The 24,500-nt window shown below is 38.4% G+C and overlaps 3 protein-coding genes across 10 annotated transcripts; 2 read left to right on the top strand and 1 right to left on the bottom strand.

Annotated features, from left to right (window-relative positions):
- The first annotated feature begins 423 nt into the window (after positions 1-423).
- On the top strand, positions 424-15,081 carry LOC143482447 (sialidase-3-like). 7 transcript variants are annotated; one of them, XM_076980829.1, is made up of 4 exons: positions 424-556; positions 2,587-2,831; positions 3,003-3,153; positions 13,749-15,081. In XM_076980829.1, exons 1-4 carry the CDS (start codon positions 439-441, stop codon positions 13,766-13,768), a joined length of 534 nt encoding a protein of 177 aa, XP_076836944.1. In that variant the 5' UTR covers positions 424-438; the 3' UTR covers positions 13,769-15,081. The 7 variants fall into 7 exon arrangements, with proteins under 7 accessions (XP_076836944.1, XP_076836945.1, XP_076836943.1 ...); XM_076980830.1 differs by lacking the exon at positions 13,749-15,081 and adding an exon at positions 3,386-3,551; XM_076980828.1 differs by lacking the exon at positions 13,749-15,081 and adding an exon at positions 3,353-3,512.
- A 2,637-nt stretch (positions 15,082-17,718) lies between these two features.
- Positions 17,719-21,543, top strand: LOC143482450 (sialidase-3-like). Of its 2 annotated transcripts, XM_076980832.1 has the most exons (3): positions 17,719-17,856; positions 18,595-18,776; positions 18,890-21,543. In XM_076980832.1, the coding sequence occupies exons 2-3, from the start codon at positions 18,609-18,611 to the stop codon at positions 19,805-19,807; spliced, it is 1,086 nt and encodes a 361-aa protein (XP_076836947.1). In that variant the 5' UTR covers positions 17,719-17,856; positions 18,595-18,608; the 3' UTR covers positions 19,808-21,543. The 2 variants fall into 2 exon arrangements, with proteins under 2 accessions (XP_076836947.1, XP_076836948.1); XM_076980833.1 differs by lacking the exon at positions 18,595-18,776 and having other exon boundaries at positions 17,759-17,856.
- wdr73 (WD repeat domain 73) lies at positions 20,192-23,809 on the bottom strand. The gene is made up of 8 exons (XM_076980831.1): positions 23,495-23,809; positions 23,215-23,282; positions 22,580-22,665; positions 22,303-22,391; positions 21,828-21,895; positions 21,098-21,259; positions 20,635-21,003; positions 20,192-20,522 (listed from the first exon to the last, which is right to left on the bottom strand). The coding sequence occupies exons 1-8, from the start codon at positions 23,545-23,547 to the stop codon at positions 20,281-20,283; spliced, it is 1,137 nt and encodes a 378-aa protein (XP_076836946.1). The 5' UTR covers positions 23,548-23,809; the 3' UTR covers positions 20,192-20,280.
- Positions 23,810-24,500: the final 691 nt, after the last annotated feature.

Genomic DNA, 24,500 nt, shown 5'->3' with positions numbered 1-24,500 from the left:
GAAAAAAAAATCAAAGATGAGTTAGATCAATGAAATTATCTCCACTCTTTTTAGAATAGGATTCGTTCCTTGAGGGTTACAATATATTATTAGGTCATCTTCAGTCAAAAACACTGTATACAGCAAAATTAAATAAGCAAATAGAAACAGATATATTACCAAGGGTCAAAGAGTTATCAGAGGCATTGATATAAGCAACACTGTCAAAGTCTGCCAAGCCCTCTAGATTAACCTGCCCAAGAAAGACACACACACACACACACACACACACACACACACACACACACACACACACACACACACACACACACACACACACTTTGATGTTGAGGGTTTAAGTAATTCCATTAGGTAACATCATTATAAGAAAAACAAACAAACAAACAAACACCACAACCTAATGCAAAACCCACTACACTGAAAGTACGTATATGGTCAATGACAGGTCATGTGTCCCACCAGTTGAAGTTTCCTTTCACTTATGTCAACAGAGCACAGATCAGATGGCTTTTCCACACAATGCAACTCCATCTGGAAAAAAATAAGATAAAATTAGGTAAGTTAATAGTACTCATTTCAAATTACACACATTGAATATACTAACATATAGCAGCTGAATGGACAATGAAAAAGTCTTTATTATTTCTTACCAAAAGTTGTCCATTTAATGTGTTACCAGCACTCTTTGAGATTCTTATCTCAGGTTTTCCAGCTTTAGATAGAAAGAGCTGTCCTGAAGTTTTATTTTTATGTGCTCTGTGCTTTTCGTCCACGTAGTGTTTGTGAACTAGCCAGTGTCCTGCTCCTAAAGAGATGCACAGATGAAAACAGACTTACACTAACAGTCCTACCCAACACACACTGAATAACTTGATACCTAACCTACCTTCTTTACTTTGATGAACAAATGACCTTGCAGGAAAACAGTTCGAAATGAAACTTTCTCCGTTGCTGTCCAATTTGTAGACTCTGAAACCGGCCATTTAGCTATTTATATCATGTATCTAAGGGACCAAATGAGTGCATCTGCAGAACAATTCACTATACCATTAATAAAACACATGTAGATTTTAGACGTATTGATGAGCGGTCTCCTAGCGACAAAGCCGAAAGATATTTGGGAATTGTAGTAAATTAATAAAAGGCACATTAAAATATTAAAGCATTTTCAATGGCAGTACATAGCTCAGTGCCTCGTGATGGGGATTTATTTTGCGACCAAATGTATTTTTTCCAAACCAATGAGTTGATCTGAAAAATTGATGCGCAGTTGACTTTATTTGTATTTACATGACCACATTTCCCATCATGCAATCGGTCATTTCCGCATTTAGAAGGAACGTCGTCCTAAGTAAAAGCTTTATTTTGCCACATATGCATGTCAAAGGATATCGAATAGTAGTATATTAAAAATATATTAAACATAACATTACTGTAAAATCGCTGGAGCGTGATTATATATATGTGGACACTAGTGCATGTGCGCAATGAATGTATTCTGTAAACCATGTCCCAAAAGTGGGAAGGTGTCCAAAATCGTCTAGGCCTATAAGACGATAGGTGAAGGTGAGTAGCTGCACTGATGGTGTCGCGTCCAACAGCTCTATAAAGAAGTAAAAGTAATAGTTATAAAGATAAAAACCGTAAAATCGTATAACGAAAATAAGATGCTAAGCTACGAATCGAGAATACACACTGGGACAGCTCCATTCTGACTGTAAAACTGCACAGGTCCGTGAAATTTTGACCGAAGCGCTATTGCGCCTCCTGAACGCCAGGTGGCGCAAGAGTCACATTCGCATGTAATTGTCCAAAAACTGTGTGTAAAGTTGATAGTCCAGGCAAAGGTATGTCTTTAAAATTAGCGTAGAACATTATCTTGGGCAACAATTGTATTTTGACTGTGAATAGTAATGTGAATAACATGAGAAAGTAATGGACTAGGTAGCTAAAATATGTTTTGCAAGTCTCAGTAGAGCTAGCATATTGTTGGTCATCTAGAAATAGCTGACCTAGCTATATAGCTAGCTACTATATCTGTAAGGTTCTTGAAGTGTTGCAACGTATGATTCAGTAATTTAGCTGGAACAGCTAGAAGTGCTTCGAATAATTGCAAAGGGGAACAAAAATAGGTTCATTACATTTTATTTTCTAACCTTTCTGGAATGTTAACTGACATTTTTGCCTTGAACTGGTGCAGGTGCATATAGTCAGTAGTCTGCACCATTCTGAGTGCTGAAATGCAGAAATGTAAGGAGGAAGAACATTCATAGAAATGCATACAGTATTAGCCAATTACACAGTATCACTGAGCATTGCATTGCATACACACCTTTGTTTATTGACAGCAGAATGAGACGTTATTTTTCTGTTCAGTCCGCAAAGCCTGTGCAATCGTTGGTGTTCAACAACAACTTCTTTATTGGCACATTATTTTAAAATTTCAGCAACCTTAATTAATGATTTCAGGTGTAATGAAGTCAATAATGTCAGGAACCGTTCAATAACATTGCCAGTCGCAAAGTATAAAAATATTAATATGTAATCTCTTGCCTTTTTTCTTATTGATTCATTTATTCCTTCTAGGACAAAATTCAGCCATGGGAAACAAGCCCCCTAAGAGCTCTTCACCAGCATTACCAGGAGAGCCTCCAAAAACAACCCTGTTCAAGCAGGAGCCAGATGGCACAACATATAGAATCCCATCTCTGATCTATATCAGTGACTGTCAAACACTCCTTGCCTTTGCTGAGAAACGGCGCACACCACGAGACTGTGATGCAAAGATCCTTGTAATGCGGCGCGGAAAACAGCAGACTGGTTCTGTCCAGGTGATATTTGGGGAAAAAAAAAGATCTTTCAGATCCCAAATTGAATGACTTTTTTTTTTTTTAGCAGTTTACTTTAATTCTGAAAGTTTTCTAATAAGGCTGTAAAATATGAATGTACATATCATACATTGCTGAATCAACCTTTAAAAAATATTTTAAAATTCTTTTTAGTGGTCACCTGCTCAGGAACTCACAGCAGCATGCTTGCCGGGATATCGTACCATGAACCCGTGTCCAGTCTACGAGAGGCAATCACAAACCCTCTTTCTGTTCTTTATCTGTGTGCTGGACAATGTCACTGAGGGCCACCAGATTTGTACAGGTAAGAACAAGGCACGTTTGTGTTACGTCACAAGCAAAGACACTGGTCAGAGTTGGAGCAACGTGACCGATTTGACAGAAAATGTGATTGGACATGAGATTCGCAAATGGGCCACATTTGCTGTAGGACCTGGACATGGCATTCAGATGAAGAATGGTAGACTTATTATTCCTGCCTATGTTTATTACATTCATTATAGATGCTTCTCCTTTCATCTTCCACTGACTGTTAGACCCCACGCTTTAGCTTTCTATAGTGACGACTGTGGAATCACTTGGCAAAGGGGAGAACAAATATATTTTAAGTCGTGTGAATGTGAAATGGAGGAGATCGTTGATCAGGAGAACAGAAGTTACCTTTACTGCAACGCGCGAAGCACACAAGGTCATAGAGTTGAGTCTTGGAGTGAGAACGGTGGAACAGCTTTTGACGCACCTCACTTTGCCCCGATGCTAGTAGAGCCCTGTCATGGCTGCCAGGGCAGTGTGTTGGGCTTTGCTGCACCTCAGCAATCCAGCGACGAAAAACCTAATGGTGGTTTAACATCAAACACAAAAACATGGTTACTCTATTCCCATCCAACCAGCAGAAGGACAAGGAAGGACCTTGGAATTTATCTGAATAAGTCTCCACTATGCAGCACTGGGTGGGGCAAACCGTGGATTATCCATCATGGTCCCAGTGGGTACTCTGACTTGACTCGGTGTGAGGAGGATAAACTCTTTGCTTGCCTCATGGAATGTGGAAAACGTAGTGAGACTGAAGAGATAGCGTTTGTGGAATTTCGTCTTCGTGACCTTGTGAACAGTCAATGAGACTGAGCAAAGTCATAATACAACAAAAGATGAGCTTGTCTGGATTGCTCAGACAGTGTAGACACACCTAATCAAATATGGATAATTTTGTAACAATATAAGACCTCTGCTCTGGATGTGATGACCTGAGCCTGGGCAACTAAGAATCCCAGCATGCTGCTCACTACTGCAGTATGTGGAAATAAGTAAGACATGTAGACAGGGTGTAAGAGAATTACCACAGATCCATCAATAAATATATCACCATAAGATCAGTGTTAAGATAATCAATTTTGTCAACATGTCTTTGTCTATATTGCTTTTGTCAATGTCTGTATTCTGTTTGAGGATGCATAAAGTTATTAACATCTAACAGATTGAAACCAGTCTTTAATATCTTGCTAAAAGTAATTCTAAATAAATTAGAGATTACTCTAGGTTAAAGGTTAATGTCTAACCTTCATGTTATATTTTCATGAGGTTCCTCATTATTGTGTGCGCCCCATGTACCTACATGTGATCCTAGCATGCACCAGTAAATCCAGTTTACTTTGCAACTGTTGGACAATTTATCATATATCAGCATGTCAGGCTTTGAACAGTAGTATACATTATATTATCTGGTATTCATAATTTATTAAAAGATGGGAATTTATTTAAGACGGTTTATTCAAGATGTACTAGTGTGTATGAGCATTTTCAGATAAATTGAGACTTGCTAATTATTTAAACAAAACAAAACATGGTAAATACTTTTTCCTCCAGAAGGGACATACTCAGGAGGAAGGTGGTGGCCTAAAATGTGAAACTAAAATGTATTTATTGGTGTGTTACAGCAACATGTAAACATGTTGTATGTGAGAAGTGTGTATGCAGGACTGATTGATGAAACACCTTAGCAAATGTGTATGGATTACAGCAAAATGTACTACAAATCACCTAGAATGCAGCTACTGAAAACTGTAGTTTGGATGACAAAGATGATGAACAGACTTGGTTAAACTGCAAAATGCTATTTAACATGTCGGAAACACACTGAGGGAAACAAACGTTAGATTTTCTCATTATCTAATGCTAAAAAAAGAGCTTACTTGGGTGATCAGTTACATTAGTTACCTTAACATGACCTTACCCCAATAAATCATAGTAAGAAATGATTACATATGAGTGTTTGTGTTAAATCTATCCAGCAAAAATGCTAATTTCATCACTACCTAGTCAGTATAAGCCAATCAAATGAGTGGGTGTAAACTCAATAGTAAATTTTGCGCATATGAAGCTCTAACTGCAGAAAACTTGCATGCAATGAGATGACACTTCACAGACAGCTTCCCTCTGAGGGTCTGGGGCAGCTCGCAGAGGTTGCCATACCTCACCTGCTAGGGGGCGCTATAACATGCAAAAATTTGCCCCATGCACTCAGATTGGCCGATCCACATGAAACTTGGCAGACATCATCTATGGGCCTCTGGGAACCAGGTCCTAAAGCAGACATGCCATACTTCCAAAATGGCTGACGTAATCGGCCAATCAGTGATCGGCACGTGTTTGACAGGCTTACCATTGGTCGATCTGCACGAAACCTCTTGGGTGTGGACAAGTGCACACCCCCTATGACATAATCCAGCCGGGTGTCGATTGGCCACTGGGGGGCGCTATTGCAAATAAAGCAAGTATATCCCCTACATAATTCCACTTGGGAACATGCAATTAGACTCTTTTGATTCCTTGCAGTAGTGCGAACAACATTCCCATTACATGTCCTATTAAAAAATGCACAGTTTATTTACAGTTATTAATAGTTTGAAATCATCACTTTTCATACTCCTCCTAGGATTTTCATACTATCATGTCAAGCAAAGTCTTATAATACTCTACAGAGTGTGAAATCAAAAAACAATCCAAAGATTTTGGATTTTAGGACACTTATACCTGCTAAATATTTTTTTAACGGACAGCATCAATACATATAATATTCATATTCTTGAAGCTCTTTCATATTTTATCCAATTCTGACCAAAATGCACAAGCCCATTCAGAATCCCATCCTGAACAAATTTGTCAAGTTTCATCTAAATCGGTTATCGTATGGCTCTACAGTGCAGTATTATATACAGTGGATAAAAATGCATGTAAAGTCCCTCTGTCACCTTCTCCTTCTCACACGCACGCAGGCTGAAACTCACACACTCAGTCTCTCTCACACTCTCACCCACATTCCCCCTCCCATCTCTGTGCCCTAAGTAAACATTGCTCTGGCTACCTAGATCTCTCTGTGTCTATTAACCAGGCACACACACATACAGGCGCAAGCAGGCCTTCCTATAGCATTCACAATGACACTTCCCTAGCCATACCCACCCATATCCCAGTGACTAACACATGCTCATACAAACTGACATTTGGCTTCTTTTTTGTCTCTCTCTCACACAAACACACAGACACACACACCTTTATACCTATATGTATGTATAGTTTCTATGTATACTTATGTATGTATGTATTAGTATATGTTGTCATAGTTTGAATACATATACTACCACACACACACACACACACACACACACACACACTTCTACCTAAATGTATGTATAGTTTGTATGCATATCTATAGTATATGTATAGTATGTCAGTCATACCAGTGATGTCAGTCATATCAGACATGCCAGTCCAGTCATGTCAGTTATATCAGTCATGTCAGTGATGCCAGTCATGTTCTGCCAGTCATGTAAGTCATGTCAGTCCTATCAGTCATGTCAGTCCAGTCATGTCAGTCAAATCTTCAAATCATTACAGTCATGCCAGTTATGTCAGTCATATCAGTCATGTTAATTTTGTTCGTCATGCCAGTGATGTCATTCCAGTCATGCCAGTCATATCAGTTATGTCAGTAATGCCAGTCATGTCAGTCATGCCAGGCTTTGCAGACTACATTCATACTTTGAATACACAGGCAGTCATGTTAGGCGTGCTACGTGTACAAGGAGTGAAATAACAAAGCATAGTCTCTGGCTCCCTCAATCTCTCTCTGTCAGTAATATACAGGCCCAATCATGTATAGACAAGTGCAGGCCTTCCTATACTGTTCACATAGATGCAGCCATAGCCAGATGTGCTATTTTTGTGTCTCCCTTTCTGACACACACAGATGTCATCACACTCTACATCTGTAGAGCACACACTGGCCAAACCCAAACAGCTTTTTTTCACTTTTAGGTCTAAAGGACCTTTTGGGCTTCCTTTTGCCTATTGAGGCCAAAATGCCTATTGGTGTGTGAACCCGCCAATCGCCGCTTGCGGCTATATTTTTGTTTGTTTTTAACAAAATAATGTATTGTTTTGGAGTCACACATTAAGTCAGTGGTTCCCAAAGTGGGGGGCACGCCCCCTAGGTGGGGCGCGGAGCTATTGCAGGGGGGGGCGCGGAGCTTGAGAGTAAAACGTGCACATGTGTCAATATTAGGGATGCACCGATTCCGATATTAAAATCTGAAAAAATTCTCGATCGGGTATCGGTGACAATGTGACCGATCCATAAAAACAGATCTATTCAGTCTAATTCTATGCTTGTATTGCTTGCTTTTCGGAGTTAGTTTAACCTTAATACTCGCGCTGGTGGTATTCCACTTAGTCCGTTTATTTGCTGGTTGACCAAAATAAACCTAGGCTCCAGCAATACTTCACTGTTCATACATGAACTGGTGAGTTGTCCAAAGCTCATTTAATGCGTTACTTACAGAAATAAATTAAAGAGCAGTGGTCTGACTCGGTCTACGGCAGAAAGCTAAAAAACAATATTCCATACGCGCGCTCAACTCGCTCCCTTAAAGGGACAGTACACATATTTCTGGCCGTTACATGCTTTGTGCTCTGCGTGATGTCTGCGCTTGCAAACTAGCCGAATATGTATTGCTGTTTCTCTTATTTCATCTCCTTATTTATTTTAAATTATATTTAGAATTCTTGAACCATTTAAAAGGTTTCTTGCAGTTTCTTTTTTTCATGTTTGACCAAAGTTGTGAACCTATTGTTTTTGTAAGTTTTCAACACATCCCTAGTCAATATGGGGGGGGGGGGGGGGGGGGGGGGCAAAAATATACTCATCTACTAAAGGGGGGCACGGCAGAAAAAGTTTGGGAACCACTGCATTAAGTGTCTCTCCAAGGAAATTACCAGCAGGTAGGTTAGGCATATATGGTAGGTCTATGAAAGCAAGCAGGAACACATCTTATACAACTAATCTCACACAACTAACCAGACCAGCTGATTAAACCAGTGGATTCATGGTACTTCTCCCTCGTTGGAAACAAAATCTGCTGTGGCATCAACACTTTGTTCAAGTAGCTGAACTGATTAAGTAGTTCGCAAGGTCATAGGATTGCACCATCAAGCAATCTGTTTCGACAATGCTTCTGTAAATCCCACTTGCTGATGTTGCTCAGGCTAAACACAGAATTTTGTCTGGTATGCAAAATGTATTAAGATGATCATCTGCACTGGGTGTAAGTGCTTTCTAAAAGTGTTTTAAGGAAGTGTTTTAGAAAAACATGTTATGCTTGATGGAAAAATTGCGAAAGTTACTTAACTTTCCTTGTCACTTGTGCACATCATAATTGTATTTCTCCTTGTGTTTATCATTTTGCAAATGCTTTTGTACATATTGCAAATGGACAAGAACAATTGTCTGTTGTTTTTTACATTGTGTTGCTTATGTCATGTTTATCAAAATGTGTTGTACGGATTGTCTGTTGAATTGTCTTACCCTCCAAAACATTTAGTCTTTAGGTCATCGCCTAGGTCATTATATGCAAAAGTGCTGAACATGTTGTCATAATCTCTAAGGCATCATTTTACATTTATTTATTTAGTTAATTTTTTTTGTTACATTTTGGTAATTTATCCTAACTTGATTAAATTGCTTGCAGGTGAAGATTCAGTAAGAAAGGGAATTGGTGAAGGCTTAGATCAACCAATGGTCTCAACCATAGGTCAGAGGTGCGTCTCATGAACCTTTACTGTAATTGGCAAACATTTATAGACACTAAACACTGCAGTATCATAAAGGATAAGACAAGGCCATGGATGGAAAGACAAGGCCATGTATAGGGTGAACAGCAATTAGGAGAAGTAAGACTGTGGTGTAGAGGGGTAAGACTGTGGTGTAAAGGAGTAAGACTATATGATGTAGAGGGGTAATACTGTGTGGTGTAAGGCTGAGGGGACAAAACAGTGAAATACAGTAAGGGCAACAATTGTGGACCATGTTTTACATGTAAGTCATGGTGTTACATGGCTGAAGCTGGTTGCTGGGTGCAGCCGAATATTGGAAGAACAACTGTGTCTTCAATCGTTCAAACATTTCATAGAGAAAACGTGTGTAATTCAGAAATGTGCTCTCTGCTGTAATGCTGCACATTGACATACATTCTGACATGTTATTCAAATATTTATTTATTTTTTGCATTTTTGCGTTCTTATACCATATAGGATATCGAGACTAGCTCATAGTGGTAGCAGAGGTTCCATTTTCACACAGTAAGAGGAGGCTGTATGTGCTCAGGTTGTTTTGAATGTGTAGAATAAGTTTCTAATTTTGCAGTTTTTCCAGTCAGTCTTTTCTGAATTTCAATCAGATTTGTTTTTGTCAACAAATTGCAGTACAAATTAGATTCCAGTCCAATTTCTTGCTATCAGTCTCCCACATACAGTGATGTGTAACTTTGTGTTCCATGTAAGTTTGTATGTGTGTAACATGTATTTGATATACCACAGAATGTGCAGCGTTCTTGAAATCAAAAACTTAGCTAGTTTCCATCAGAATATACAGTCTACACTGATTGTGACTTATAGTTGCACTGACAACATGACTAAAGTATTTTGACTGCCTTGTTCATTGGCAATGGCACACAGACTAGATATTCTGATGGCACTGACAAATTGACTGACCTAAATATTTGATTTTGGGGCAAAAACAAAGAATTTTGAGTGAAGTATCTGCTTTTGCAGGTATTTCATTGAGTTTTGCTGTTTGCACTAACTGTTTTGAGAAATGCACTAGTTGTGATGCCAATGTAAAGCATGATGTGAGAAATGAACCAAATCGACTGGGAAAAACTGTAACATGTCGGAAACACACTGAGGGAAACAAACGTTAGCATTAAATAATGAGAAAATCTAAAAAAAAGAGCTTACTTGGGTGATCAGTTACATCAGTTACCTTAACATGACCTTACCCCAATAAATCATAGTAAGAAATGATTACATATGAGTATGTGTTTTGTTTAATTTGTTTGTTTTTAACGAACAATGTATTGTTTTGGAGTCACACATTAAGTGTTCCACATGCTGCTGTGGAACTGTGGAACCACCCTGCTACCACGGACTTGTGCTAACGGGCCGCCCAATGGAGGATGGGTTCCCTTTTGAGTCTTGGTCCTCCCGAGGTTTCTTCCTAATCCCCACCCTATAGGGAGTTTTTCCTCGCCACTGTCGCCTTTGGCTTGCTCATTAGGGATCTGGACCCATACGATTGTAAAGCTGCTTTGTGACAACGTGTGCTGTGAAAGGCGCTATATAAATAAATTTGACTTTGTCTCCAAGGAAATGAGCAGCAGATAGGTTAGGCATATATGGTAGGTCTATGAAACGAAGGTAAAAGCACGCAGGAACACATCTTATACAACTAATCGCACACAACTATCCAGACCAGCTGAATAAACCAGTGGATTCATGGTACTTCTCCCTCGTTGGAAACTAAATCTGCTGTGGCATCAACACTTTGTTCAAGTAGCTGAACTGATTAAGTAGTTCGCAAGGTCATAGGATTGCACCATCAAGCAATCTGTTTCGACAATGCTTCTGTAAATCCCACTTGCTGATGTTGCTCAGGCTAAACACAGAATTTTGTCTGGTATGCAAAATGTATTAAGATGATCATCTGCACTGGGTGTAAGTGCTTTCTAAAAGTGTTTTAAGGAAGTGTTTTAGAAAAACATACTAACCAGAGGGTCATTCCACCGAATGGGCGCCATTTGCATGTTGGAACTCTTCCAAATGAATCTTTTTTTAAGTCTGGATCTAATAACACATATATTTAACTATTCAAAACATGTATTGGTCAATCTTAGACAGCTGTATTTAATTTTTTACAAGGTTTCTAACCTGAAGATGGTTACATTTTTCTCAGTCCTGTTACCAAAACTTGTGTGACATTTTAAAAGCCTGTTTAAAAGAATGCCAGCTAATTTCTTCGATTTTCCCTCAAGAAAGTGTTCATTTTAAAGAAATGGTCGACAACATGTTCAAATAATTTATATTTTTGACTAAAACATCACTATATATGCACACGTTATATTTTTGGAAAAGATGCAAAGCCATTTTTATCTTTTCAAGAAGACTCAAACCTGAAATTAATATTTTTTTATATCATGTAATTTATTAAACAAATAGATAAATGATGGACCAAACATCACAGGGATGTCAAAGTCAAATACACCGAGGGCCAAAAAACCAAATTTGCTACAATCCGAGGGCCGGACTGGTTCAATGTTTATTAAAACATATTGAAATGATTGCACATAGCCTATTGAACCAAGACCCAACACAGTGTATATTATTTAATGCCTAAATGAATAAAGCAATATTTTCTTATGGATCTGTCAGTAATTTCAAGTGAAAACATTTTTCAACAAGCAAACATAAAAACAAACTTCCTTCAAAGAAAACATGTCCTGTACATTAAATGAATAAAGTAATAAAGGTTTGAAAAGTGCTGGAATTTAGGCTAAAGTACTTGAAAATGCTTGAAATTGTAACTACTTCGTTTCACAACAAATATCTGTCTGACGGAACAGTTCTCTTGTATTACGCTAACAAATACGAGCCTCTTGTAATTCCAGGACAAAACAAGAGAGAACGTGAAGACGTTAAGATTGGGCGTTTTGAAAATAAACAACCATTAAATAATGTGAATAAAAAAGCGAATTATTTCGAATCATTTCGACTATATGTATAAATATTTAACTTAAGTTTAACTGGTGCGCGCAGTTACAAAATTCGAGAGCTGCACGACCTTGCTAATCGACAGCGTGCGACGCACGGGCGGAGCCACTGCGATTACGTCATTTTCGCCGCCTCGCCGCTTGTGTGCTGCAGTGACTTCGCGGGCTACCGTTGCATTGTGGGGAATGTAGTGTTTGTGCGTGCAAAACACCATCGGGCAGCTGTGGCCTGCGGGCCGGTTCTAATAGTAATTAAATATCATCCAGGGGGCCATAGATAATCAATTCGCGGGCCGGATCTGGCCCGCGGGCCTTGACTTTGACATATGTGGGGTAACAGGAATGAACACTGAGTAACAGGGACATGTGCCATGTGTGTGTGTGAACTTCTCTGGCCTTTTCTAAGACATCTTCTCTAATCTGGCCCAGAGCTCTTTTTTAATTTTCATATAGCGACCTTTGACTGGCCTCAGGGGTGGGATAATACACAAAACATCCTCAAAAAAGTACCAAAGCACGTCTTCACGTGTTGGCCAGAAAAACCTGTTGACCCCTATTTTGTGCATGCAACGGATCTCAACATGTGTTTCACTTGTATCTATGATGATGCCCGGGTATAGGTCACTCTCGTACTTCACAACACACCATTTGACAACAACTTCAGGACTTTGCCACTGAACTTCCATGGCTTCCATGGGAGTCGTTTGATGACTGAATTTGAAATGCTTTGCATTAAAGCAGTCACAGGTCAGGTTTTGTTTGGCTGTGCACATGCAGCTGACATCCCTGTATGTCAGTTCTCCTCGGGCTATGGTCACTGCCTGATGCATCCTCATGGTGGATGGTGTGATGGAGCTGCCCTCCACCACGATGTACACAATACAAGTATGGACATTGGTTTCATGATATTCTAAGTTAATAACCAAATGAAGACACATATTATTTATTGGTTGGATTTCCCGCCAAAAATACAGGAAGTGACATCACACCACTCTGGGGTAGGACTATAAAAGGCCTGATGTAAATTGTTTGGGAAGAGAGGTTTTTTTTTCTGGTGGCAGAGCAGGTAATGCTAAAAGTAGCAAGTATCTTGATGATTGAACTGACAATTGATTTGAGTCTTTTGTGAACTATCACATTTAGTTTTTTTTGTATGTCTTAGTTTGTTCCTGTAAATAGTTTTCTTGCATCTATATGGGGATTAAATAAACATCACTACTTCTTTGCACCCTACTTGAACCAGACCCTGTGCCTTGTCTGCCGGTCACTCACAGATGGAATTGGTGGAACATCATTGGGCATCTCCAAAACATTCTAAAATGTGGTTGTTGCTAGGTAACACCATTTTATTGGCAACTGAAGTCTAGTTCTGCTTGACATTTCTGCCTTCAATGTTTGCAACACTGCACAACATTTTCACATTCCAACAAATATACACACTTGCCCTATATCCTCCCTTACACATTTTCACATTCCAACAAATATACACACTTGCCCTATAGCCTCCCTTACACATTTTCATGGACACTTGATGCATTGCATAAACTGCACGTGGAAGTGGTTGGTTGTGGATGTCCAGCTTGTGCTGGTGATATCTGGGGACTGTGTGGAGGGGTGATGAGATGTTGTAGAGCATCTTTCCTGTCCTTGATTCTATGATATGTTTCCCTCCACTTTTTGCGTTGTCTGCGCTTTCCTATATCACTTAGGTTATTGATTCTTTTCTTCCTGCCTGATTCTAGGTCTTCCCTGTATTTTTCTCGTTCCTTCCCTAAATATCTTTCTCTCCTCTCTGGGTCAGCATCACGTCGAGCACGATAGCGTCGCTGCTTTTCTGCAGCACTTAGTGGTGGATTGGCACGCTGTAAGTATGGCATCCATATTGTGAAACTGAATCTTAACTAATTTCATGTAAAACTTTTAAAAAGGCTAAATAGTATTACATAATGTATGTAATATTCACAATAATAAATCAATAAACCAGAGGCCTCTACTCACTCCTGTTACAGGCACTCAGTCCTGTTACTCTTTATATAAGAAACAGGACTGAGTTTTTAGCATAGAATTAGCAAAAACATGAAATATAGCTACATAGCGGCTATAGTAATAGCATGAGGACAGTGAGCACATTCTAGTGATTTTCCCAAAATGTGTATTTTAAAAATAAACAAATTACATCTAAGAATTAATCTAGGTAACAGGACATCACATTAAGATTGATCTCCTCAGTCATAGTTATAATATGATCAAATATACAGAAAAAGACAAGGAGAAAATTTACTTTTGGTCTTCCCATGACCTTCAAAAGATCCAATTTCCTGTTGAACATGTGATGTGTGGAACTTTCCAAATTTTTCAGATGGGGTAATGTGATATGGTAACAGGACTGAGTGAAAACCTAGGGACACAACTAAAATATGTATTTTAACTTAAATATTCAGGATTTCTTATGAAAAAAATATTTTTTAAGTATAGATGGGATATGGAATCATACAACAATGCAAAAAAAAAAATCTCTGTAGAATTTTAATAATGATATTTCATGGTAAAGTGTATAGTTAGAGAGTGGGGACATCTAACAAATGGTCTTTTTTCAGTGTTCTGGGTTGTTTTTATTAATGTTTTTAATTATATACCTTAAATTTGCCATTATGCCAATGTACAAGTCATTATGAATTATAATAAAATGTATTTTACAGTTATTGTTTGTGCCCATTTATACATGTAATTGCCTGGGGACGGAAATGGCACCGATTCGGCGGAATATACGCAGACCAGCTGATTAAACCAGTGGATTCATGGTACTTCTCCCTCGTTGGAAACTAAATCTGCTGTGGCATCAACACTTTGTTCAAGTAGCTGAACTGATTAAGTAGTTCGCAAGGTCATAGGATTGCACCATCAAGCAATCTGTTTCGTCAATGCTTCTGTAACTACCACTCGCTGATGTTGCTCAGGCTAAACACAGAATTTTGTCTGGTATGCAAAATGTATTAAGATGATCATCTGCACTGGGTGTAACTGCTTTCTAAAAGTGTTTTAAGGAAGTGTTTTAGAAAAACATGTTATGCTTGATAACTTTTCCAAATTGCGAAAGTTACACAAACTAGGCGAAGGGAGAGGGAGAGAGAGAGGGAGGGAGAGAGAGAGGGAGGGGGTGAGAGAGAGAGAGAGAGAGAGAGAGAGAGAATGATCCACCAAAACAATAAATCACTGATAATTAAAGTAAATAATAATGATTATCTTGTTACAATGGCATTTTTACAACCTGTAACAATAAAATTAGAAAAAGCAGAAGAAACAATATAGTTTACAAGAAGTGTACAAAGTCAATAAAGGGTGGATATGAAGCTAAACTAAAATACATTTCTGTCTAAAATAGGGCAATAAAAACATTTCAATAAAGCATATAAAGTGTGTTCAATGAGGCTCAAATATAAAATATCCAAGCAAAAACAAAATGTAACCCAAACCCGTGTCATCACATCAATATAGTAGCAGTTTATAGTGTAGTCTTCTTTCTTATGTTGTTATATAAGAAAGTGAAATTTTCAAAACTATCCGTCCAGTCTATAATTGTTGCAGTTTGGTTTATTACAGTTTCTCAGTTGCCAAGGCACATTTCCTTAAACCATGCATCTATTTCGCCAAACTGTAAACACAAAACCCAATTCACATACTAAATTCACAAAACCTCTGACTCTTCCTGAACTTCCTAAACCAAACTATTGCCTCAGAACAGTTCAAGCAGTGCTCAAAACCAAACAATGTTGTCAAATCAAGCCTCGAGTCAATCAAAATGAACAACAGCACTGAACAGTCATTACACACAACAGCGAAAAAAGGAAAACACAATGGTCAGATCATGAACCTGTAGAAATATCTTTATTGGCCACAAAACAAAAATGTTGTTTAGCAAAAATGAGTAAAAATATACACAAAGAAATACATTACAATAGAAGTGCATACAGTATCTACTCTACTGCAGCATTATGTCGACGTGCTGGGTCAGGCCGCAGGACTTCATCAACATCACAGGCCACATTCTCCCTGGCCAGGCAGCTTGGAAAATAACTTCTAGTATGCCGGATCCATGCTTGGCATGCATCCACACTTATGTCATTACAGGCCAGTTCCATGGCCTGCAAGAGATTTTCCCTGGTGTAGGATTGCCGGTCATAGACCTTCCAACGCCATGAAGAGAAGAACTCCTCTGTTGGGTTGAGGAAAGAGGAGTATGGTGGAAGAAAAAGATCTTGGTGGATACTGAACCACTCTCTGACCTGGACGGCACGGTTACTCAAAAATGCCAAGAGATGTTGAGTATTGTATGGCCCCAATGTGGCATGATGGTGGAGAACCCCATGATTGCTGATGGCAGCACATGGACTGCAGCAATGGCACGTTGGCCAATCACGTTCCTGCCTCTCCTCCTCCTTTTGGCAAGATTGAACCCAGCTTCATCCATATAAATATATTCATGTGGACAGTCTGAGGAATCCATTTGAAACAATCTCTATGAAAAAAATACATAAATCTTTGTAAGTGGAACAGAAAGATATGCTTGTGCTGTGTAGACTGCAGTATTGAACACCTGTACATACTGTAATCTTTGCTCCTTGACGCCTTCTGAGTTGCGGTCAAAGGGTACTCTGTACAGTTGCTTCATCCGCATTCAGTTGTGTTTTAGGACACGGTCAATAGTGGAAAGTCTTATACTGTTGATGCTTTCAAAGTTGACATGGTCGTCAGTGATTCTCTGTTGTATTTCTCACAGTGTGATCGCATTGTTCTGACGGACCATGTCAACAATGAGGGTCTCTTGGTTTGGGTTCAACATAGACGTGACGCCGCCCCCCCCCCCCCCCCCCCCCCCCCCGATGTGGCAGTCTTGTGATTTTGCTGTTACAAAATATATATGTGCAGCACCAAGCCTACAAATGTCTTAGGAAATTAATGTAATGAAACACCTTTTTATGCAACAAATCTGTATTGAGTCATATTGTAAACATATATGTGAAATGAATAAAGCAATTACCTGTTCTTCTCTGAATGTTTGGACTCTGAATGTTTGGACACGGTGAATTTACTCAGGTTGGGCTGAACTCAAAGTTCTGCTTCCCTCATAGTCAATCCATGGACAAGATCATGGTCAATCATGGTTGTCTGTATTTCATCTGAAATTATTTTTCTACTTGCCGTCCCACCCCTCTTCCACCTTTTCCCCTTACTCTGCCTTTTTGTTTCTATCCATAGTGAAATATCTACCATGCATCCTTGTACTGGCTTATATTGGGTTATTCACATCATTAGCCACATGTGTGATCAACTAAGTGTGGCTGTGTTTAAGTTGTGACACTTGTGCTTTATTTGAGTTTCACTTTTGCTACCTGAGCTTACCATTATGCAACCCAAGTGCATCACAGTGCAAAATGTGTTTTAGTTTGTGAAAATACGTTTGTAAATTGTGTCTTAATAGGTGGAACGTGCTTAAGGTTCTGACAAAAGAGTGAACCTGTTGTGATTAACTAGGTGAAATGTGCTTATGGTTCTGCAAAATATGTGACAATTTCAGTAAATGGGTTTAGGACAGACACAGACTTTTGTGATTTAGCAACTGAGAAAAACTGTAATCCTTGACAATCTCTCGAATAACACTAGGGTTGTAAATACATGTTAGTCTTGTATAAAATATAGGAGTGGCATACAGTTTGTGAATAATTTCTTCGTTGTGGATTCGATTGGTTTGACAGCACACAAAGGAAAAGAAAAGCGAAGGGACTGTATAAATATGTCTGCAGTCAGCAGTAAGTTGGCACTGGCTGTACAGTTTGGACCACAGAAGGAACAAACTTAAGCTTGTTAAACTTAAAACTTGGTTTTAACCAGTATCATCAACAATTTACAAGGTAAGAAGGTCCATGGTTTTATGCTTACAATTATTAGAGAAATATACATAAATAATTATATACTGTATATTATAGAAATCTGACTATAATAAGTCCATGCCTGCATATGGTGAAAGAAATAAATCTCCTAGTGGGGATTTTTTAAACATGTGCATTGCAAAATGTGTATACTCATTCCAAACTGAATGCTCCAATTTGAGCAAGATATAATTTGTTATGGTAAAATTACAAGGTTATTTTTAAAAAGTGTCAAGTACGAGTTGTGTCAAGATGTAAATGAAGCTATTAAGTTGGAGATGTAACTTTTTCCTTTTGCTGATCCTTTCTAGATACAAAATGTAACATTCTAAAGAAATAAAAAAGCATGTCAGTTCCTTGTTTTACTTCTTGCCCTTGTAACCTTATTCAGTACGTTACTGAGGTGAATGTTATTTGAAATTCTTTACTCACAAAACACACAGAAACCAAATTAGGGTGGCCATATGTGGAATTCCACAATAATTTGTGATGAAAATAATTTTTATAAGCCCAAATCTATTTCAGGGAGGTACAAATGAATAAGTGGAGAAAAAAGGGCAACAGAAATTCCTGATAAGGACGGCATTTAGAACAGTAGGGCCTATAGACATCATGGACATCAAGACCCTTATGTTGCCTACTGCTGTGTATATTGTCTTTAAAAAGTTGGACTTAATCTCAGTAGCCTTACAGTTTACATTTCCCTTCTTCTGTCTCTAGGACAGAATCCAGCAATGAAAGAGAAACAAACATTATTCTCAAAAGGTGATAAGGTGTACAGAATACCAGCTCTAATCTACATCAAAAAGACTCAAACGTTCCTTGCCTTTGCTGAGAAGCGAAAGTCAGAGAAAGATGTGGATGCAGAGGCCTTGGTTATGAGAACGAAAAAATGTTCTGAGGTGACGCACAGATTCATCAGAATTTTGTTTCACTCTTTCGATGTATATAAATGTTTGTGATGCTTTAAAATGTATACTTAAATCACTAAAAAGTACAATGAATTATTTTTCAGTGGTCAAAGGTTTTGGAACTCGACGTGAAATTGCCAGGATGCCGCCCCATGAATCCATGTCCCGTCTATGATGAACGTCAGGAGAAAATCTTTCTGTTCTATATCTGTGTGCCTGAAGACATAACTGAGAGGGATCAGATTAAGAACCATAAGAATGCAGCACATTTGTGTTATATTACCAGTATAAACAATGGAGACACTTGGACCAAACCAACAGAATTAGATTACGTGATTGGAGACTGGGCGACATTTGCTGTTGGACCAGGGCACGGTATTCAGCGCAAAGATGGAACCCTGATTATTCCTGCGTATGCGTATCACATATGCACTTCCTATTGCTGTTGCTATTGCTGCTGCTGTTGCACATCCTACTCTTTAGCATTCTGTAGTGTCGACAATGGAAACACATGGCAAAAGGTAGAAAAATTGGATCTAGAGTCTAATGAGTGTCAGATTGCAGAGATTATGGATGACAAAAGAGAGTGGCATCTGTATTGCAATGCCCGAAATTGTAAAAAAAATGGGACTTCTAGAGTAGAGGCTTGGAATGGGAGCAACCAACAAGCTTTTGACAGATGTGAGCTTTCACAGTTGCGGGAGACTGGCTCAGGTTGCCAGGGTAGCGTGTTGAGTTTTGCACCTAAATCAACCACAAGCACATGGCTGCTTCATTCCCACCCCACTGACAAATCTCAGAGAATAAATCTTGGAATTTATCTGAATAAGTCTCCCTTCAGTTCTAATGGGTGGGAAAAACCATGGATTATCCATCAAGGTCCTAGTGGATACTCGGACTTGTGTCAAAATGAGAACGAAGAGGACTTTGCTTGTCTCATGGAATGTGGGAAGGTTGATTATTGGGAGGAGATAGTTTTTGTGGAGTTTTCTTTGTCTGATGTGAGTGCTGAAATACAGTAATTTATAGAAACCCTAATCACCCTAACAGTACAGTTCCAAACCTTTTTTTAATTATAAATTCATAATCATCATTTTCTTGTTCCAATGTGTTCTGCCATGTCATTCTGTGAACACAGTACAGTCAAATTTCTAACGTGCATTTTCTGTCACCATGTAAATAGTCTGCAAGAACTTATTAGGAACAGTCATGTACAGTTTTATGGTAGTGGGAAAATAACCTTTGTCAAAAGTTTGCTCTTCTTTAGCAATGATGGAGAAACACGAGATGTAAATACACTGAACAAATCGTTTCATATTCTGCCAGTAACAAGACCTCTGTGGCCTCCATGTTGTTTAACTAATATGGTACTAATATGTACTTCAATTAAAATTTACTGGCTACTGCAATGAAAATCGGTCAGACTTTATTTATTCATCATGTCAACAATAATGTGAAAAAGGTAAACATTTTGTATTTTTAAATAGTAATAACATCAAAAATGGTCACTATCTTTATCCACCCAATCCCATATTTGAATAGATCCGTCTGAAGCAGCCGAGAGGAGAGTTCTTGATCGCGATGGATGCCACACATGAGTAGTAACAACCAGTGAGGTATCATCAGTCTTCGCTTCACACGATGGGTCATGACCTCGATGTACAAAAATAGGCTGTGGCGTCTGAGAGTCAGTGCTCCAGCTAGTTGTATCGTATACATACACTTTTCCATCAAATCCTTAAAAGGAAAACATCAACACTGTGATTCAATTACACTGTGATTCAATTACACGCATTCCATTTTGGTGCAACCAGTTGCTGCTAAACAGCATGACAGAAGAAAAGCCTACCTGACACAGCTAGATAGTTGTCCAGCACAGGGGCACATGTCACATTCAGAATGTCACAGCTGGGCATATTCTGCTCCAGGTTAAGCTGGGCTTGTCTCACGGGACTGTTCAGGTTTCGGAGGTCGGACACTAATGCTTGACCAAAGGAGGAGAGCCTCGCTACAGTGCAAGTGGCTGCATCTGACTGGGGCTGATCTTTCCTCAGTGCAAAAGCCCAGTGTGAACCACTCTTACTCTCTTGAAGAACATAATGTTTCATCTTTGGCTCTCTTGTGTCTCCCACATACAAGGTGCCATTATTTGCACAAACAATAAATACACTGGAATTCACAAACTGCAGACCACTCACTGGATCCAATGAATCTGTTCCTATAGACAACAAAACATAGTTTCAGTTCATAAGATCATTATCTTAAAGGACCACAACAACAACAACAATAACAAAAAAAGACATTATTATTACCTACTGCATAAAGAACTCTCCCTGAGGCTAACTCGGTCTGCTGAACATCACCGACTCTAGACCCATGTAGAACAGAAGCATCATCTGTCAATCCAGACGCTATTTTTCTGCCTTTGCCTGATGGGCATTTAGGGATTATAACTCCAGTCATCTTGATAATATCTGGATTGCAAAATTCAAAAAGGGAAAGTCCACCTTTTTTTCAAGATTGAATATCCAAACACATTTAGGATGATGTTCCAGTGATGCAATTTCTTTTTTTCCCCACACCAACTAAAAACTGGAGCTGATTATGCCATCTTCAAAACCGTGAACACTGAAGAGCAGGAAGCTCTTTCCCAATCGTGGTAAGAACATGTTGACCACAGAAGTTTAAAAAAAAAAATAAATAAATTAAAAAAAAAATTTAAAAAAAACTTTCCCCTCTATTATCTTAACACTGCATATTGACATAAAAACAGGTAACATCCTTTAAGTATTTAGATAGACTTGTGTGAAAAAAATGGAACTTCCCCTTTAACAATTAATGACAGATATAACTCAGTGCAGGAAACCTTTGAGACCTAAAACTTTAAATAATTAGCTACAAGTCAGATTACTCTGATGCAAAAAGAGGCATGAACAATAAATCAAGAAAAGATGCCAACAAGTATTTCATACAGCTAAAATGGGTAATAATGCTTCAATAAAGGCTAAAAAATGAAAAGAAAAACAAACAAACAGTAGTTACCACTATCGCCTTCTCCAATGTCCCAAACCTGGAGTTTGGAACTGTATTGCCCACTAGTGACCACACATCTGTCATGACAAAAAAATATAACCAGGTTTAATTTCCCTCATTTTAGAATCCACATTTTTATAGTTATTTACTGTAATTATGATTCTATTTCACATTATATAAAATATTTCACATCTCAGAATAACCACATGATCTCGGTTCATTTGCATTATTACGTACGAGATGGAATAGTTCGTTTTGAAGGTGGGGATTTTGGACAGTGATTTATATAGAGTAACTGTTTGACATTGGGTTCACATTTATGACTTGGAGATTATATTATTTAATAGCTTTAAAAATGCATTTTATGATCTAAAATAGATGACAGAGGAAAGTGAAAAGGAAATGCTGAACATAAATCAATGTCCATGTGAATACAAATGAATTGAATGAAGAATTCCCGTTACACTGTTTAGCTAAGCAGCACCTTTTCCCAAAGATATGCCTCAGGCACTCAACAGGTTCATCACAAAATCCCCCACGCTGCACTTTAAAGTCTCTCTCTGAACAGAGGCCCTTTTAAAAATCATAGGAGATAAAAACAATATGTCAGAAACAGTGTAAAGCCTGTTGCTTTTGCAATGTTTAATATCATGGTTGCAGGGTAATGGGGTGGTATACGTGCAACCAATCCCATGCAAGAATGTGCACAAATACATGTGTAGGAAACTGTATGAAGGATGTATGTCCAATTTTTGATTCACCTTGTTACTTCCAGCATATAGCTTCAAAGGCAATAGCAGCTCCAAAATTTCATTCTTCTCAGAAAAGTCACCTGCTACACATATACCTGCAAAAGACACGGTATTAGTTTACTATATGATACAAATTTAACTTGCAATTTGTTGTTTTTTATTTACTGGTTAAATCTGGTATAAATTAGGCCTGGTTATTTTAAAAATAAAGCACATCAACTTCAAAAAACGCCCATATTTCAGGCCTGTTGTGAATGACATACCTGGAGCAAAGCATTTTGTGTGTATTTGAAATCATAGACTGTATATATTGTAAGTTCAGTCAATGATTTGAACATGTAAAACCTTATCATATATGTAAAAGCATTGTGTGTGGGCGTGGTTAAATAGTGAGCTGTAGTTAAGCAGTAGAAAACTGACATGCAACCTCATGTTTTCCTTATTAAATGTTTTAACTTGTACCAGGCTACTCTTGCATTAATGTCCAACATGTGCCGAACACTTATCTGACTTAACTGAGGTCATTATCAAAGGTGCTCACTCTGGGTTTTACACATAGTCTACATCTTATTGGTCCAGTTGGCATTATTATTATGAGGGATGATTATGCTTCATTGCACAGAAGTTACACATTGAGTACTTACTTTTTTCACCCGTCCACTCGATCACTTTTGTCGGATGCTCAAGCTGAAATACATGCAGGTCTCTGTAGCTGCATTAAAACCAGGACACATGTTGACGACATACCCCACATCACTGAACGAACATGCAATTAAATCCAGTTACACTAACCGACCAAATAAGTAACTGTACCATTATATTACATGTAGGCTGTCAACTTGAATCGGTTAAACGTAAATATTAATGAACGTTAACCTAGCTAGTTAGTTAGATGGTAAGTATTTAACTAACTAGTTAACGTACATGTGTAATGACTCCATAAACCAGTCGTCAGCTTCGTCGGATGATGTGTCCATATTGTTTCAGTCCCTTAAGCCTCAGGGGTTTCTCCTTATTGGCGAACTAGCTGGTTAGCTAACTAGTTAGATGGCTGGTCTTAACTGGTGGTTAATGTTAACTAACGTAGAACATATTTTGATGATGTTATAGAATAAATATCAATATGAAACAGCAGGCTAGCTACGACATCTAGCAGTTCTCGTCGTAAACGTACAGCTAGCTAACTAGTGTAGTAAGTGGGAAATGGCTAGTTGGCCCACCGACTAGACGAGTTCAAAAGCCTTATTCGCTTCTTGTCTAGTGTCATTTTCAATCCCGAGACGTTTGCTGCCACCTGCTGGAGAAGTAAAACTCTACGAGCACTCCACATCTGTCTCTTTCACACACACATACAGATCCTTTTTAAAAAATTAACATATTGTGATAAAGTTCAATCTTTTTTGTAATGTACTGATAAACATTAGATTTTCATATATTTTAGATTCATTACACACAACTGAAGTAGTTCAAGCCTTTTATTGTTTTAATATTGATGATTTTGGCAAAAAAGTAAAGAAAAAAACAGAAATCTAAAAGAAATTAGCATATTTCATCTGACTAATAAAAGAAAAGTGTTTTAAATACAAAAAAAGTCAACCTTCAAATAATTATGTTCAGTTATGCACTCAATACTTGGTCTGGAATCCTTTTGCAGAAATAACTGCTTCAGTGCGGCGTGGCATGGAGGCAATCAGCCTGTGGCACTGCTGAGGTGTTATGGAGGCCCAGGATGCTTCGATAGCGGCCTTAAGCTCATCCAGAGTGTTGGGTCTTGCGTTTCAACTTTCTCTTCACAATATTCCACAGATTCTCTATGGGGTTCAGGTCAGGAGAGTTGGCAGGCCAATTGAGCACAGTAATACCATGGTCAGTATACCAGTGGTTTTGGCACTGTGAGCAGGTGCCAGGTCGTGCTGAAAAATGAAATCTT

The sequence above is a fragment of the Brachyhypopomus gauderio genome, chromosome 18, assembly GCF_052324685.1.
Source record: "Brachyhypopomus gauderio isolate BG-103 chromosome 18, BGAUD_0.2, whole genome shotgun sequence".
Lineage (NCBI taxonomy): Eukaryota > Metazoa > Chordata > Actinopteri > Gymnotiformes > Hypopomidae > Brachyhypopomus > Brachyhypopomus gauderio.
This window is presented reverse-complemented; position numbering and strand designations above follow the sequence as displayed.

What these genes read in the sequence shown, in the direction of transcription:
- LOC143482447 (XM_076980824.1), top strand. Translation starts at nt 439, where the DNA reads ATGACAGGTCATGTGTCCCACCAGTTGAAGTTTCCTTTCACTTATGTC. An exon ending in AAAAAATAAGATAAAATTAG is followed by an intron (nt 557 to 2,586) that starts GTAAGTTAATAG and finishes TATTCCTTCTAG; the next exon opens with GACAAAATTCAGCCATGGGA. An exon ending in AGCAGACTGGTTCTGTCCAG is followed by an intron (nt 2,832 to 3,002) that starts GTGATATTTGGG and finishes AATTCTTTTTAG; the next exon opens with TGGTCACCTGCTCAGGAACT.
- LOC143482450 (XM_076980832.1), top strand. Translation starts at nt 18,609, where the DNA reads ATGAAAGAGAAACAAACATTATTCTCAAAAGGTGATAAGGTGTACAGA. An exon ending in GAACGAAAAAATGTTCTGAG is followed by an intron (nt 18,777 to 18,889) that starts GTGACGCACAGA and finishes ATTATTTTTCAG; the next exon opens with TGGTCAAAGGTTTTGGAACT.
- wdr73 (XM_076980831.1), bottom strand. Translation starts at nt 23,547, where the DNA reads ATGGACACATCATCCGACGAAGCTGACGACTGGTTTATGGAGTCATTA. An exon ending in CATTGGAGAAGGCGATAGTG is followed by an intron (nt 21,260 to 21,827) that starts GTAACTACTGTT and finishes TTTGCAATCCAG; the next exon opens with ATATTATCAAGATGACTGGA. An exon ending in GAGAGTTCTTTATGCAGTAG is followed by an intron (nt 21,004 to 21,097) that starts GTAATAATAATG and finishes TGTTGTCTATAG; the next exon opens with GAACAGATTCATTGGATCCA.